A 16,852-nucleotide genomic window follows, 5' to 3' on the forward strand; every position below is an offset into this window, starting at 1 on the left:
GGCAGATGTGGTGGGATTTGCCTCTCTCCATGACCCCAGTTCCGGAGTTATTTTAGGGAGGGGACACCATGTTCAGCCAGGGGTTACTGAACCCCAGCGGCTGGCAGGGAGGGGCCTACACTGAGCTTTGGGCCGGAGGTAAATTTTGAGATACTTGTGAAGAACTGGCAATGAATTCTGAAAAATTAAATAAACTAAAAACCCCCTAAAATTGTATTTAGCTCTCCTGCTGTCCCATGAGCCCCGAACCTTCACTCTCCCCCTCGCTTCTAGGCCTGCACCACCACACCTCCCACGCCCCGCGGGGCCTGGGCTCCTGAGGGCGAAGGCCGGGGCTTGCCTCCCTCTGGCGCCGCCTGGGCGGGCTGCAACACCGGGGGAAGCGGCGGCGGGGCCGGAGGGAAGGAGAAGGGGTGAGCTCTCGGTGTTCGGGAGCCCCCGGCCCCCCTCCTGCGCGGCACCACCGGGCCGAAGCCACAGCAGGGAGCGCCTCGTTGCGCTTGGCCCCGCCCCCTCCGCAACGTCACCGCGCGGTCTCCAGGCAACGGCGCCCCCAGCGGCGCGGGGCTGCCGGTGGGGCCGGGGCGGCCATGGCGCTGCCGCTCCTGCCCGGGACCTTCAGCGACCGGAACGTGAGTGACGGCGGAAGGGACGCCCCTTCCCACCTCCTCGCCCCGGTGCCGGGGCTGCCGTGGGGGGCGTCGGTTGGCCCGGCCGCCCCCCTCAGGCCGGAGGAGCGATACTGGCGCCCGCCCTGGCCTGGCCCGGCCTGAGGGGAGGGGCGAGGGCGGGGCGAGATGCGCTGTGGCTGTCGGTGGGGTCGGCCGTGGCGGGGGTGAGGCACCCCCCGAGGACTTTCTACCCACCGCCCCCCCGCACTCTTTACCCGGCAGGTGGAAAGCAGGGTGTGCAGACCGGATGTGGTTTTACCGTGAGAGTGGGAATGCTCCGCAGCCAGGCCGGGTCTGAGGGGTCTGGCAGCGGCCAGTTTGAGCTCTTGTTGAGTCTCTAACAAAGGAAAGCGGGGAGAGGCAGATACCCTCTAAATAAACCCAAAAGTCTTTGCAGAGGCAGGGGGAAAATGCTAGGGATGCTAAGGTGGTTTTTCAGAGCTGCCAGTGCTGTTAAATACCGATGGCAATACAATAACAAACTACAATAACAGACAAATAATACAATAACAAACAAAAGAGCTACAATAACAAACAAAAGAGAAGGCAGCCATCGCTAGTTCAGACTTGTTCATCAGCGATAGCTAGAAATTTGCTGAATAGAATCTGTACTGTGAAATGGTGGAGGAGGTAAGGAAGGATTTGGGCATGGCACTGTAGCTGGTGTCTTCAGGAGGCAGACAAAAAAGTCTTGACTTTCTTAATATTGTTAAAATATCTGGAAGGGAATTTGCCATTTTCACACTGCCCTTGTTTCTGCAGCCTGACGTACTGGGGTGCTTTGCTAGCTCCTGAGTCTGGCCCACCTTATGAGGGAGAGTACAGAAGATGATAAGATGATGTTCAGGAACATTTGCAAAAATGATTTGTCAAGACACGTGTATTAATGCCAGTGATACCATGAGCGTCAGTACCATTTCAACATGAGACTTCTCCACACTGGTAGCATCTCTGGGAGCTATGAATCAGCTTGCATTAAGGGTGGCCCAGTGTAAAACCTCTGGCAGCTCTGTGAAAAAAACAAGACAGGCAGACACAATCATAGCTGCCCAAGTGCTGGTAGAGGGAGCATGAAATTGCACAGAAATATGTGGACTCCCCAGCCTCACTTGGTTTGTCAGCATTGCACAGGTGCATTCAAACATAGGACCTTGTGCAGGAGGAGCCCAGCTTACAAGCAGTATCTTTCAGGCAACTGCTTCCCCACAAACAGCAAGCTGGTTGCCATTGTTTTAGAAGGAAAAAAAAATGGATCTGATGGTGAATACTCAGCCTCTCTTGCTGAATTCACATTTGTATTTTAAAGAGTTGATTGTGTATATAACACTTCAGGAGCTACTGAGTGGGCATATCAGCAATGGTGCACCATTGGTACACACCATTCCACCCACCTTTGCTGGGTGGAAGCAGAATAGCTCAGCTCAGAGTTATCCGGGACTTCATTGTTCTCAAAATTTCAATTTAACTTAATTGATAGGGATTATTGGTTTTGGAGCGAGTTGTCTCCAGAGCTCCACAGGAGCAGTGAAGAGGCTTTTTGATAGACATGGTGCTTCCTTTTTCAGAGAACAGGTGCAGTATGTGGCTTCACATGCTTGGGAAGAGTTACGTACGGAGAATTTTGAACACCCTATGCTGAAGTACATATAGTGTGTATATGTGTTATGAGAACTAAAGGTGTGAAAACCAAGTCAGAATTGCCACAAGACAGCATTGTAAAACCATCATTATACCCTTGTTAGGACTCCAAATTGCTAATACTGGTAACTTACCCTTCTCAAAAAGCATTTTTGATCTTTGCTTAGTTGTTGGCTATTAGATTTAATTTTATTTTCATGTAGTCCCACAAATGAGAGGCCAAGAAGAGCACATGTAAAGAAAAATAAAGTGTCACTGCTATAGATAAATTGAAAAGGACGAAAGTATGTTCACTGTTACTACTCTAAGCATTGCCATCAGTGCCTCTTATCACATAGAAACGACAGAGGCAAAGCACCCTTTGAAGAAGGACAAGCAGGGGGCAGGGGATTGCTGTTCCTGTCAGCCCTTGGTTTATAATTATGGGTATTAATTCCACTCTTATCGTTGTTCAAGCTACTGCTGCAATCCTCTTTTCTCTGCCCCTAATGCTTTCACCTGCTTCATATATAGGCCCATGAAAGGCAGAGGAAGAGGAGTACAGATGCATTTTGTCTACTTTGGATGTGTTTAATAAGGTGACTGGGCTGTCTTCAGAAAATCAGAGCTTTAAGGTAGTTAGGGACATGGAGTCTAACTTCAGGGCAGCAGGGACTGCACTGGCAAATGGGAAGTAAGAAATCTTTTCACAGCACTTAGGCATGTGTACCTAAGAGCCACTGGCCCTTGTATTACCCCTCCGTTATGATTATTATTACTTCTAGCTCACTCTACCGGGAACACTTACTTCCTCTCCAGCCAGGAGCAGAAATGCTTCATCTCTGTCCCAGAGCAACAGCAGCAAGGCTGGGCAGCTGGCAGCCACCTCTGGTGCTGGCACTGCGAAAGGCAGCAGCCACTGGCTAGGTTTTACTGGTTTTCCCTCCCTTAACCATAGCTGACTGGTGCCCGATTCAGCAGCTTCCCTGAGAGTAATGCTGCTGCTGCGGTCGTGCATGGCTGGGACAAAATCTTGCTGCTTGGGCATCACAGCTAATGAGACCGGAGGGAAACATAGGGAGGTGATAGGCACTTTTAAAACAGGCAGAGTAGTTCGTATGGTAACATAAGGTAACATTTCCTGTGCACTAAATGAAGGGCTGCGAAGAAAGGGACAGGCATAGCACAAGCAGTGTCACGTTTGGTGTTTGGTTTGATGGGGTGGAGAAGAACGATGGCTAGCAGAAGGCATCAGAAGCATAAAATATTTACTGTTTACAAAGAGAGTAAAAGGAACTGCCCCTGATTTTAAAAATCTCTTTAAAATCAAAATTAAAGTAGTTTGTGTACACACAAGTCCACCCATCAAATAAACCCCCTTCACCTCCTTTTAAAACTCTGTTCCTTGAACAGAAGTCCAAAGCTAAGCTGCTCATCAGCAGTGCTTATCATGTTTGCATGTGGGTGATCAGGAGATCTAACGATAGAGCAGGCTGGTATTTTGTGCACAGATTAGCCCATCTCCTGCTTGCTGGTGAGGCCTCTCTCTTCACAGGGCTGGCAGAAGTCAAACCCCTTCGCTGAGGCTGGGGAGGCCAGAGTCTGTGCTGGGAGTGCTGCTGCCCCTCGGCAAGGCTCGTGCTCCTCTGCCCTGACAGCCTTGGAGAAGTGCCATTGTCTACCTGGCAGTGGCAGGATGTGGTACTCACACATCATTTACCATCCTGTTGAATTAAAGAGTTTATTCATTTCTGTATTTTCACAAACAATAACTCACAGGTTACCTGTTTGAAAATTTCACTTCTTGTTGCCTACCCTTGAGAAGCGGAATTCCTCTCTTCTTTTGTTCCTGCCACTGAAGCCAATGTTTAAGAGCCATAGGGAGACCTAGGTACTGCATCTTCTGTCTACAGAGTCCAACTGATATTGAAATTGTGCAATAGCGAGATTTTCAGCTTTGTCCATACAAGTTATATGCATGTCACGTGTTTGTCAGGACAGAAAGTTGTGAATCTTGGTAACCATGTTTTATACTGCATGGGATGGAAGTGTAGTATGTAACAGGTTTACTCTGTTACTGCAGAAACAAGTTTGTGCATTCAGGATCTGGGCTGTGTTAGGCATGACACTGGTTGCAGTGCAGCAGCATCAGTACTTTGTTAGTGTTACTGGTCCACCTCCTGTTGTCCAAGGCAGCTGCCCCTTCTGATACTAGATTGATGTTCTTGCCTTATATCAGCAGCTAAAGGAGACGACCACATATTCGTATGGGTCAGGTTTACCAGCTGACCGGTATATTTTTGTGCCTGAGGTTTGAAATCCCTCTTGGAGAGAGAATTCTGTGCAACAATTCTGCATGACATTTCTCGAGAATGGGACAATGAGTTTATAGATGTCAGGAGGAAAATACATTCTTGAGAATATAAGTTTCTGTTGCAAACTTTAGTGGCGCAGCACAAATTCCCCATCTTCCTTGTTTATTGTAGGAGCTTGGAATTACTCTCAGTTATGCTACTGTTGCTGTCTCTGTTTCCTGGCTTGAGTATTTTCTGCTGCTCTGTGGTGCCAAAAGGGGACAGTTTTTCTTTACAGAGTCCTTGCCAACCTCTTTATAAGTAAGCCTGCCTGCTGTGCCTTCCCTTTTCTGTGCCTTGTCATTCTTTCCCAAACCCTTTCCACTACCTCCTGTCCCTCAGCCCACTCCCTCAGATCTCTGTCTGTTCACAACCCTCAAACTCTAATCTTCCTGTAGCTGCCTGTCAGGGTTGCATTTTGGACCCTTTACATTCATCTATTGTCTTCTCCCATGGTGTACCAGCTCAGGCAATAAGAGCAAGCTAATGGAATCATAGAATAGTCTAGATTGGAAGGGACCTTCAAATGTCATCTAGTCCAACCCCTCTGCAAGTAGCAGGGACATCTCCAACCAGATCGGGTTGCTCAGAGCCCTGTCCAGCCTGGCCTGGGATAGGGCATCTACCAGGGACGGGGCATCTACCACCTTTCTGGGCAACCTGTTCCAGTGTTCCACAACCCTCGTTGTAAAACATTTTTTCCTAATGTCTAATCTAAATCTACCTCCCTCTATTTTAAAACCATTACCCCTCATCCTTTCACAGCAGGCCCTGCTGGAGAGTTTCTCCCCATCTTTTTTACAAGCCCCCTTTAGGAACTGGAAGGCTGCTAGAAGGTCTCCCTGGAGCCTTCTCTTCTCCAGGCTGAACAGCCCCAACTCTCTCAGCCTGTCTTCATAGGAGAGGTGCTCCAGCCCTCTGATCATCTTTGTGGCCTCCTCTGGACCCATTCCAGCAGATTCATATCCTTCCTGTACTGATCCAGGCTGCTAATATTGACGCATCTTGTTCTGAGATGTGTTAGAGAGACACCATAGTTGCTGGGAACAATGTCTTAAGGTAGTCCTCTTTATAAAGAACCACTTAACCTCTGAACATACTGAAACCTCTGCAGCAAGCTGAGGATGATAAAAGATTTGAAAATTGGTAGCTGAAATATGGGTTTTCACTAAGCAGTGAGTGCTAATTTTGTTAGAGATGCTACTTATAAGTATTGCAGGAACTTTTACTGTTTATCTCATCTCTGTCTGGTGGTGACCTGTGCTTTCCACAGGGTAGGAGGTCACATGAATTTGACCAGCACAGTGTACAACATTTGCATGTATTTCCATTGCTTAGTTGAAGCAACCAGGAGACTATCAGCAGCCTAGAGTAGTTCAGAAACACCACAGTTCATCCGGATACAGGATTTGAGCAGGACCTCCACAGTGCAGGTGGGAATTAAAAATGAATACAGAGAAGAGGACTGAACTGCTACCAGCAGCTTCTGCCATAACTCCCTGTGGGACTTGGTTGAAAACACATAGCTCCTGAGACAGCATGTCTCTTATCCCTGGAAATGTTCAAGGCCAGGTTGGATGAGGCTCTGAGCAACCTGATCTGGTTGGAGATGTCCCTGCTCCTTGCAGGAGGGTTGGACTAGATGGCCTTTGAAGGTCCCTTCCAACCCTAACCATTCTATGACTCTATGTGTCATAGGGCTCCCTCATGTCTCCAGCTGCTGTAGTGAGAGATTTCCAGTTGTGTTTGGTTCAGCTGAAATGCGCCGCTCCCTGATGAGTTTGCTGTGACTCCGTACCAGAGTATTAAAAAGCAAGATGGAGAGAGCATGAGACGGTGTTCTCCAAGGACTGCAGTGACTGAGTTTGCAAAGCCAATAGCTGTAGTCAGAGAATCCTGACCTTTGTATTAGTCACTATTGAGTGTATCCTCAATATTTATTTCAGGCTCACCACACAGAAAATGGTCAGCTTTGTTTAGCAGCCTACTCAGTTTAGCTGCATTAGCACAGCACGCACAGTAAAGCTCTTTCCCTGTACTCTCACAGATTTCTTTTAGAAGTCATTTAATATTACTGTGGAGGTAACATGATGTTCTGTCACTATTTTAGGCTGGATGTGGTCTGAGTTCATTGGCTGAAGTTTCCCAAATGTCATTTTTCTCTTTTGTGATCTTCAATTATAATTACTTTTTCTTAAACTTTCTTTTGTCGTCGTTGTTTTGGTTTGGTTTTTCAAGAAATAAATGTACAGATGATTATAAGAGATTATTTTGCATATGGATTTAGGTGCTTTTCATGGAGAAGGGACTTATAAGTAATTCTACAATTAGGAATCTAAAATAGTCTTCCTGTTGAACCTTAAAAAGTTACAAGAATACAACAAAAGATTCTTAACAGAATTGCAGCTGTTGGGCCATGTATTTTTCATATCAAATTGTGAACGATGTTTCAATTTCATCCCTAAATTCTGGAAAATTTCCAGCAGGAGCAAACCTGGGTTGCTTTGATGAATACTTTATCACACTGTAGCTCGCCAAAACGTAGAAACAGATGAACAGCGAATGCTTCTAGAAGAAGCTTTGAGGACATAAAAAGCTTTCCTTTGCTCAGGAAAACTGCTACCCTCACTGTGCTTTGATAACTATGTCTTTCTCCCTATCTCACGCTTTGGTATTAGGGGGAAAATAATTAAATACTTGCTGTGCCAAAAAGTGGATCTCTTCTATAGCACCTTCAGTATAAATCAGATGTTTCTGCCTAGAAATTTCCCTTTTAAAAAACAGGTTGACTATAGTTATTCCACATTTGAACTGATAAATGTAGAAAGCTGCCTCCCATTCTGACTTCTGCCCAGCTCCTTATCAGCTTACTGAGGAACAAAATTATTAATAAAAGAAATAGAAGAAGAAAGGGCAGCTCAGTAGCACCCAAAGGAGAGAAAGAAAACCATCCCCAGTGCAGGTGCCATTCCCTGTCAGTGCCTGTCTGTTCCAGACTCTCGTACCAGGAGAGTGCTTGTGCTCACTTTTTCAGGGAAGGGGGGGATGACCACACGAAGATCTGCTCCTAATGCCTAAATGTCAGTGCTTACGCTGCGCACCGAAGCATGAAATTTTATATCACAGCTCAAAAAAAAAAGTGCTGATATGAAATATTTTATTTTGGGCACTATTCTTGCAAATATGCAGTTCTTTCTTAAATCTTGTTAAATTCCTGTTTTGAGCAATGCTGTGTGGCAGGGGGGCCCATGGGCTAACTGGTCATTACACAAACAATTATTTCCTTTTATTGATTTTCTGTTTTATTCAGTAACCCTTATTTGTGAGTTATAAACGTATGGTTCAGGAGTACTTCTTATTTTCCTTTGTATTGTTCTTTCAACTATCATATTTGCTGTGTGCCCTTGTATTCACCTCTTTTCAAAACATAGCTTACTTTTTATATACCTTCTTTGGGGAAGTGCTTCCATACTCCCAATTATTACTGTCCCCAGTATGCAAACCTTATCTCGTTTGGCAATGATTCTTTCAAAGGGTGCTGGTTAGCCCAACTTTTCTTAACCTAAGCAAGGTATGGCCATTGATTATTACGATACTAAAAAGAGTAATATGTAAAAATAGTAAGTAATTTATTATTTTCCATACCACTGTCCTTGCAAAAGGACACAAGTGGTATGCAAAAGGATTTAAAGGAAAGGTTAAGCTAAGGTAGTGATTGAGCTGTTCATCTCAAGGACAGCTCTCCATCCTGTATCATTCGATTTAGAGCGCTTCAAGGCAGGTGAACAGTTCAGATTGCAAGTTTCAGTGTGCAGTAGTTTGTCTGTACGCATGTTGAATGTTATGAGCCATGAGGCTGGGTAGCTGCCTTTCAAATTCCTCACTCTTTCGTATTGGCAGAATGTAATAACTACTCGGTTACTTTCAGGTTTGGCTGCTTCACTGTTTGCACTTGTTCCCGGAACTGCTGTGCTAAGTGTTATATTATCTCGGAGCACTTGAACATTGCCTTGATGAAAAACAGTGATCTATTCCTTTTCTTTGTTGTTTTTCTTGGCCTTTTTTTTTTTATTTCTGACAGTAACTTAGAGTTGCCTACACTTTTTGGGGGAGTACTGGTTTAAATATATCTGTGTGTGATATTAAGTGTTCCTCAGTCTTCCAAATGAGAGGCAATTTTGGCCCTCTGCTACTTTGCTGACATACCTGCTCCAGTGCTACTATGGAAATTTTGCTGTCCAGCCTTTTCCTCTACCCAGGGCCGCCTTTGTGCTCACCTGTAACATCAGTTCCTCCTCCTTCAGCCTCATCTTCTTTCATGTTCACCAAGTCCCAGGCCGAGGGAGGACACCACTGCGGTAGTCTCCAGCTCCCCTTACAAGATGTACCGGGGTGCAATGAACCAGTGGCCCTGCCCAAACAAAGTATTTTGAGGATTTGAAAGGGGGAGGAATAGCAGAATGAAAGGAGCTGAGTCAGAACTGCCATTCATGGGAGGAAGGCTCAGAGGAGCTTTCTGTTGGCTTTTCCTGTCTCCTCTCATGTGAGATTGATGTGTGGGGTCATTAGGAGATTGCTGCCCGATCGCAGCTCACACCAGCTGCCTCTGTTGGAGGGAACTGGCCAACAAAGCAGGCAGCTCATTAGGAGGGACATTCCCACAGGCGGGGCTGATACTCAGGTGAGGCCAGAGGCTTTTGTGCACCACTTCAAGACTGGCTCCAGCACCAGCCAAGAAATGCAAGAAGGCAAGATGGGTTTCCTTGCAGTTGGTTGTGGATATTTTTTAAGCACTCCATCCTTAATTGCCTGAAAATATAGTAATAATATAAAGAAATCACTACAGAGACCTTCTTTTGGAATAAGCACAGATGGAATGAAAATTCTGTCTTTTGATTCAGATCCAACCTCCTAAAATTCAAGTGTAGTCACGAGTACAGAGCCATTTATTTTGCACTCGGGGATGTAAGTGTAAATAAGATCTTTGACATAAGTAATAAGAGCAGGCTGTTCTGTGAGTACTCCTGAACCGTTTCCATTTTTCCTCTGGAGAGCTATGGAAAAGACTTTTCCCTTCTACCTTTTGCAACAGTTCTTGTGAGTGACTTGCTTCTTTCTACTGCATGCCTCAATCCTTGTTGCAGGGAAGGAAGGAGGGGAAAATGGCTGGCATCTCAGCCTGGGTAAATCACTGGAGTATTTTTCCATTTTCATCTATAAGGCTGGCAAATTGACCACTGAAATACATCACTTCACTTACAGCCCAGTTGTTCCAGGTTTTTAGACTCTATATTAAAAGTGATTATAAAGAAACTTTTACATGATTAATACCTAGATAGTTAACTCTTACAGAGTTAAAAACAAACACACTAATTTTTTTTTCTGTCTTTTTTTTCCAAACTTTTGACAGATAAGGAAAGAAAAGTTCCATAAGTCACAGCACTGGGGTTACTGCAATAATGTTGCTATGCTGGTTAGAGAAGATAAACCTGGAATAGGAGGTGAACCGTTACCTGGTCAGAAGCTGAAACCTCAATACAGTGTGTTTCCTGAAGAGATGGGAAGTGATGCTCCTGCTTGGGTAGCATTTGACAAGCAGGTTTGTAAAAATCTGTATCTGTATGTTTTTCATTAATAGCTACAGTATGACAAAGATGGTATAAAGGTGAAATTCAGTTAGTCAAATGCTTCAGGAGATTATTTTGTGAATGCAAAAAACCCTTCTTAGACAGACAAAAAGAGTGGTAACATCTATTTTTACATCATATTGGTATATTGGACAATTAATATAAACATATATCATGCCATACAGCAACATCTAAAAATATTTTCGTATTGGTGTACATATTCTACTGGATGTAATAAAAATAAGGGAGTGGTTGATATATTTCTTTTTAGTGAAAATAGTGACAGTAAAGGAATTACTTGGAAACCTGGTAAGAATGAATGTAAGGTAGGCCCCAGTCCAGGAGAAAATGTGCATGGGCACTTGGAAACCATTAACCACAGTCAAATGCTATGGGCTTGGAATTCACTTATGGCATCATGTTCATTGCTCAAAGTCCTGTTGACTTTGGTATGATCTGTTCGTGTGATCTATAGATAGACTGTGTCCGTTATAGACACAAGAATTTAAAACTAATATTTTTTTAGTTTGTAAGAATGTAATGACAATTTTAAAGTTAGAGAATTATCAAATAACTGTAATCTGTGGTGATCTGAATTTTGTAGTACACTGTGTACACTGTCATTACTTTCCATGTTTAAACTTATATTAAATTCTACTTAGTGATGTTTTATTTCTAAAGCAAAAAGCCTACAATCAGAGAAGAAAAATTATCCAGAAAAAGAAATCATTCAGCAGATTGCAGAAATGGTGCATGACTAAATGATTACAGTATTTAGATATTGGGAAGAATGGCTAATCTCATAATTTTTGCTTTAAAGGAACAACCATGCAGGTAATTGCAGTACAATTACACATTTGTCTCTTTAGCAGACCAGAACTACTACAAGAAAACGTAAAGCTTGAGCAGATAGACATGACTTCGGTTACCATTACCTCAGAAGTCCTTAGTATTGCTCACATAGTATTCCACAATGTGCTCAAGCATGAATTGCTCTATCATGCCAAAGGGTTAAGGCTTCAGCCAGTCCTGAACTTGCTTTATCGGCACCCTTCTTTCAACGAGGAGGTGTGCATTGGCTTCTCGGGGCCATACATAAGTTAGTTTATGAAATAAAGGGGTTAGGTAGGACACAGTGGGGGCCTGCCACTGAACGCGGCCGGTGAGATGAACTAGGTAGCCTTTCAACATTCCTTCTCTAGTCAGTGTATTCTTTCTCAGGGCAATACAGAACAGGAGTTTGCAGGTTCGGAACTGGCCTCTGGAGGGCTCATGTGTTTGTATTAATTGCAGACAGTTAAAGGGTACTACTACTCAACTGATTTGGCTTCCCCAGTTGAGAGCCTAGAATGCAGCTGTGTCCTCCAGTGCTGCAGTTTGTGACTCAGCAAAATGGACTACATGAAAAATGGTTTGAGTAGGGATTTATCTTTTTAAACATAGTCTGCTTTCTTACAATTTTTCTTTGGTTTCTAACTTTCAGCAGTATCCTAGTAATTGGAGGAAGGACAGGCATAAAACTTCATTATTAACTAGATTAAGAAATAGTTTTTGCAATTGCATATGCCTAATAGGAAGCAGGTGTAAATTTAATTTCTTCTGCAATTAAGTACACACACAAGGCCTCCTGGGCTTGAAAAGATGTTTATAATTTGACTACCACAGGTGCCAGGGAAACCTTGTGCCAACTTTACAAAATGCCACAGAGTTTATTCAATATTTGTTCCTTTTGGTTTTCATATGTAACATTTCATTTTTTTAAAGAGTGGGATGGGAACTTTGCATGCAACAATGTAGTACAGATGAGACCTGAGTTAGGAAGTGTAACATTTCAGGTATTTTTAAAATTAAGGTTGCTTTAAAATTAAAAGTAAGCCATCTTCTTTTCTGTTCCTTCCCCTCCTCACCCTTCCTGAATCATCTGTTTTTATCTGCAAAATTGCAGTTGGCTGCTGCATATTATTTCATACACTAGCGTGTTTTTAAGGGTATAAAGAGAATAATTTAAATGCAAAAGAACTTGCACAAACTCCTCAAATGAAGTAAACCAGGACATAGGTGTATGCTCAGTGAAATAAATAAATGCAGTGTATTTAGGACCTGATTGTGCTTGGAGATCCATGCGAACAGACCATTTTGCCTGGCTGATGTCTCATGAGACAACAATTCTCAGAAAAGATCAATGACAAAATTAAGAACATTTAGTAATCAAATAGGGCGCTTGAACACTATGTTTGTCAAACAACTATGCTGTAGTGGGACTGGCAGAATACGGAGAAGAGAGGGTGCAGCGTCAAAAAGGTTTCCAATGGTTGCATGGAAGGCTGAACCCCAGGATGTTCAGACTGGGATATAATGGTTCCACCATAGTACCTTTTAAGTCTCCTGGAGTATTCAAGAGATTTACACAGGGCTCCTGGTCCTTCCTGAGTAGTAGCTGGAGGCCAGGAAGGATACCTTGGTCGCCAGAAATTGCACTATACACCGATATTTAGACAAATGGAAGGAAGAAGAGATGTTAAAGGATGATAGAGTTGTTTGTGTTGAGTCTGTATGTCAGATGTTTTATCCAGTATTTTTGTGTTTGATACATGAAACAGTAAAATCCACAGGTAAAAGTCACATGTGGCCAGAATGAATTTTTACTTATTTTGAACTATTTCATCTTAGGTTGTTCAGAAACTTGCATGTTTTACTACTTAAACAAACTGTAACTGGTAGTGTCTAGATTCTTTTGTGTGAAGATTTAATGCCATCAGGTTTAACAGGTAAGAATTATATAATTTGAGTATAACTTAAATTTTATTTCTGTAATGGTGGCAGGTCACAGTGCAGGAGAGTTGACACCAAAAATGTGTCTGTCATATTGTTTGATGCATGCTGAAAATCAGTGGGATCTTAGCCTTAGAAATAGTTTGTGGAAACAGAGGTTTCCTCAGCTTGCGCTGACCCTGCCTGAGAGAAGGGAAAGTGGCCTGTTGAGAGGTCTGACTAGGACACAGAGCAGCTGTTCTTGTGTGCTCCTGAGCAAGCCACTAGCTCTCTCTCCCCAGATACAGACAAAAAGGTTGTGTTTGTCTATTAGGGTGTTTTAAAATCTCTGTCGTTAGTATTCATGAAGTACTTTGAGGTTCTCAAAGGCACATGCTGAAGGAATACAGACTATTAACTGGTCTGTTCTATGTCATACAGGGATATTGGCTAGCATTTTCAAGCCATGGTCTGCCAGACGTTCATTGAAACATAAGGAACAGCTAAGTTGTCTTTTCCCCCATGCTTCGTTTTGTCTAATGAATCAAGAATAAAGGTAATTGAATACATTAAATAGAATCATTGCAAAAAAAATGAAGTATGTATTAGAACTGATTTGGTCCAAATGTGTTGAGGGGGCAGGATGGAAACCTTGTTTCAATTATTGCCTCCTTGCACATACTTACCACAGCAAGCATCCTGGTAGATAATGCACTACTAAGTAGATACTTCTTGCATATTCCCTTAAAATTGGTCTTGGTGATTAAACATCATAAAATGATACCAAGAAGTGAAAAACTTGTGCAATGGTTTGCCAAGTTTGAGTTGGGATCTCCAGACATAAAGGCCACTGCAGTAAACCACTGAGCACCTCACCTATGAAGGTTTTTTTTTTCTTGCATTATTGCTATTGCAAGAGACTATGAAGACCAGTTGGTGTACTCTCTGAGATTCCCCACTTGCTGAATTGCAGAACCAGGTAAGTTTTGAAATGCCAGTATTGCACAGCTCTCAATAACACCTGAAAGATGTAATTTCTCTCTGATAGTCTTCAGGACCATTCATTACACAGCTTGCAAGATCTGCTTAAAAAGAACTCTCATTTCCACTTACCTCAATGGTAAAGCCATTACTGTCATAATGCACTTTATTTTCCAGCAGTTCTTTGAATGGAAGTCTAAAATTTGCTTCAGGACCTACGTAGCTGATTGTGCTATCAAAAGTGCTTTGTTCTGAAGATTTTCCAAGCAGCCTGCTGATAGTTTTATATTTGATTTATTTCTTTACTTTAGAGTTCCATCTCTGCTTAGATGTTGTGATAATAAAAATGCCAAGCAAATAATTTAAAATTTGTGATTTAATGTGGATTTCTATTCTTACATTTCTGAGAAATAAATCTACCTCCTGAAATCCATATATTTAGTTACTTATAAACTATACAAGTTTATTTTATTGACATATTTTGCAAAAGCATTGATGATTTTGCTGCTTTATACTTATTGTTTTTAATAGGTATTGTCTTTTGATGCCTATTTTGAGGAAGAAGTGCCTGACAAAAATCAAGAGCTATATAGAATCAGACACTGTAAAATATACTTCTACCTCGAAGATGATACAATTCAAGTGACTGAACCCCAAGTGAAAAATAGTGGCATACCTCAAGGTATCTGCTTGTAATAGCACTCTTCTTTTTTTTTGCCCTTTGTATCTTTCTTCAGTATCATCTTGGTCCACTTTAGTGGATACATAACATGACTTCTTAAAATGGATTGTAAGTGAAGAGCTATAATTGTCTTTTCTTGTTATGGATCATAATGTGAGGTTTTTTTATTGTCTTAGTTTCTCAAGATGCAGGTTTTGCAAGGCAGAATCCCCTCCTGCACTTATACATACAGTTGGTTTTTTTTAATATAGCTGTTTGAAATCATGTAATACTGGGTCTATTGTCAGTATCGTGTCACTTCTGCAAAAACAATTTGTGTTCTAGATCTCTATTTCTGAGCCTGGTTCCTCCCATCTTGGCACTGACAGTAAGTTCTCTAGCTGCGGCTTTGTAATTGTTCATTGGCTGCTGCAGTGTCTCTGCCATTGTTGAAGGAGAGTGCCTTTTGTGCCTGTGGCTGTTGGTTCTTTTATTATTGAAGTGCCCTTGGCACAGTAATTTTTCTTTGAGGCTTCTAAGTTCAGAAGATGCCTTGCCTCAGTGTCACATCACTGCACTTTGGCCAGCCTGAGGACTTCTGGAGGAGGGTTTACTAAGCTGATTTACTGGAGTATTAATGGACTTGGTTTACGTTAAGAAAATGTGACCTAGCGGTTAATACCCTGTTGCAGAAGGGGAGCACAGCTGCTGCTTCTTGGTGTTTATGGGCCACTGCCAGAATTAAAAAAGTTTTCAAGGGATGAAGTCCAGATAAGCAGGATGTCTTGGAATTAGTGTCTTGAGATGACTGCACCTCCCAGTCCCCAAAGATATTTTGTACGTTCTGGTCGATCTCAGAGCAGCAATTTTCAAAAATAAGTTAACCATAAGTTAACTACCGTATTCTTTTCCAAGATGAACAAATGCTATCAGTTTCTCTGTCTACAAAGTAGGATAATATTTAAAGATGTTACATGCATTATTACTGTTAGACTTGGCATAAAATTACCTGGGAATCTTTTCTTCAACCGGTGCTTCAGGCCTTGCTCTCCCTCTATTGAGCGGTTCTTCTTGCCAGAACACTTGTTGGTTCCTCAGCAGGAACTGATTTTGAATTCACAGGAATATGGTCAAGTGCTTTTTCAAGACCTGAAGAAAAGCATGTTGGATCTCTTCTCCTGGGAACTTAGGAGTTAGTTGCCCTCTCCCTGCACTCATACGTGTGAAGCTGGAGACATCATCGGGTTTAGGTTTTCCTTGACTTGTGTGTCATGCGAGTGGCTGTTTCGGGATTTTGTGGCTTAGAACAAAGGACCATTGACAAAGGAAGTGGAGTTAGCCTGAGAGGCAAAGGCGATGTCTTTGAGAAGGAAGGTGGAAGCCAGATTTGTTAAAGCAGGACAAAGCAAATTCAAAGATGATTCCCTTGAATGTAATTATAGGAATGAGTAATTTCCATTGTCTTTGTAGTATGGGTTGTGCAGGCTGCCCCTTCAGGCCTTGATGTTCCTGGCAGTCTAGTTATGATCCAGTGATGACAGGATGGCTACAATTTCCCCCTGTTTTCTTGGTTGTATCTTATGTTAATGGCTTTGGAGTCACCTTAGTGCTGGATCTAAAATTAACTGAATAACGTTAGAGAGAAACAAGAATTCTCTCAGTCTTCCGTGTAAGGATGTTTTGAAGGCCTCTAGGGCGTTGTGTGAGTACTTTATGTGGGATAAATGAGTATACACAGCATATTAAACTGATAGGCTAAAGAGAGGTATTCGAGGATCTCAAAAGTGCACTTAATTTTTTTGTTGCTGGTACCCTGGGCTGGTAAGGAAGTTCTGTATATTGATTGTGTTTAGGAAGGAAGAGATACTGTAAATTGAAAGACCCAAGGACTCTTTGGGATGTGTTTAGGCTTCACAGTTGATAAGAAGATTTGTGGCCTATACTTTATCATAAACATCTACATAAATATTCTTATTATCCTAGAGATTAATATGATGTAGAAGGAAAAAGGAGGTGGAGATGCCTACCAGAGGATACTTTACTCACATGCACTTGTGCAGTGACTTCATGCTCCATGACTGAAGAACAACCATGAAGTTGTTACGTTAAAGACACTAAATATTTGTTGTTGAATATATGCAAAAGCACTGTTTCTTAAAAATTAGTGCGTTGCCTCTTTTATTATATACA

General features: G+C 42.5%; 1 protein-coding gene across 2 annotated transcripts in view; it reads left to right on the forward strand.

Moving 5' to 3' along the window:
- The first annotated feature begins 566 nt into the window (after window positions 1-566).
- Window positions 567-16,852, forward strand: part of EFHC2 (EF-hand domain containing 2) — a 62,565-nt gene continuing 46,279 nt past the window's right edge. For both annotated transcript variants that reach the window (XM_086740106.1, XM_086740113.1), the window contains exons 1-3: window positions 567-632; window positions 10,053-10,241; window positions 14,533-14,683. In XM_086740106.1, coding sequence (XP_086596232.1) covers window positions 591-632; window positions 10,053-10,241; window positions 14,533-14,683 — 382 coding nt within the window. In that variant the 5' untranslated portion in view covers window positions 567-590. The remainder of the gene's footprint in view (window positions 633-10,052; window positions 10,242-14,532; window positions 14,684-16,852) is intronic.

The sequence above is a fragment of the Chlamydotis macqueenii genome, chromosome 1 (genome assembly GCF_036417535.1).
Source record: "Chlamydotis macqueenii isolate bChlMac1 chromosome 1, bChlMac1.mat, whole genome shotgun sequence".
Classification (NCBI taxonomy): domain Eukaryota; kingdom Metazoa; phylum Chordata; class Aves; order Otidiformes; family Otididae; genus Chlamydotis; species Chlamydotis macqueenii.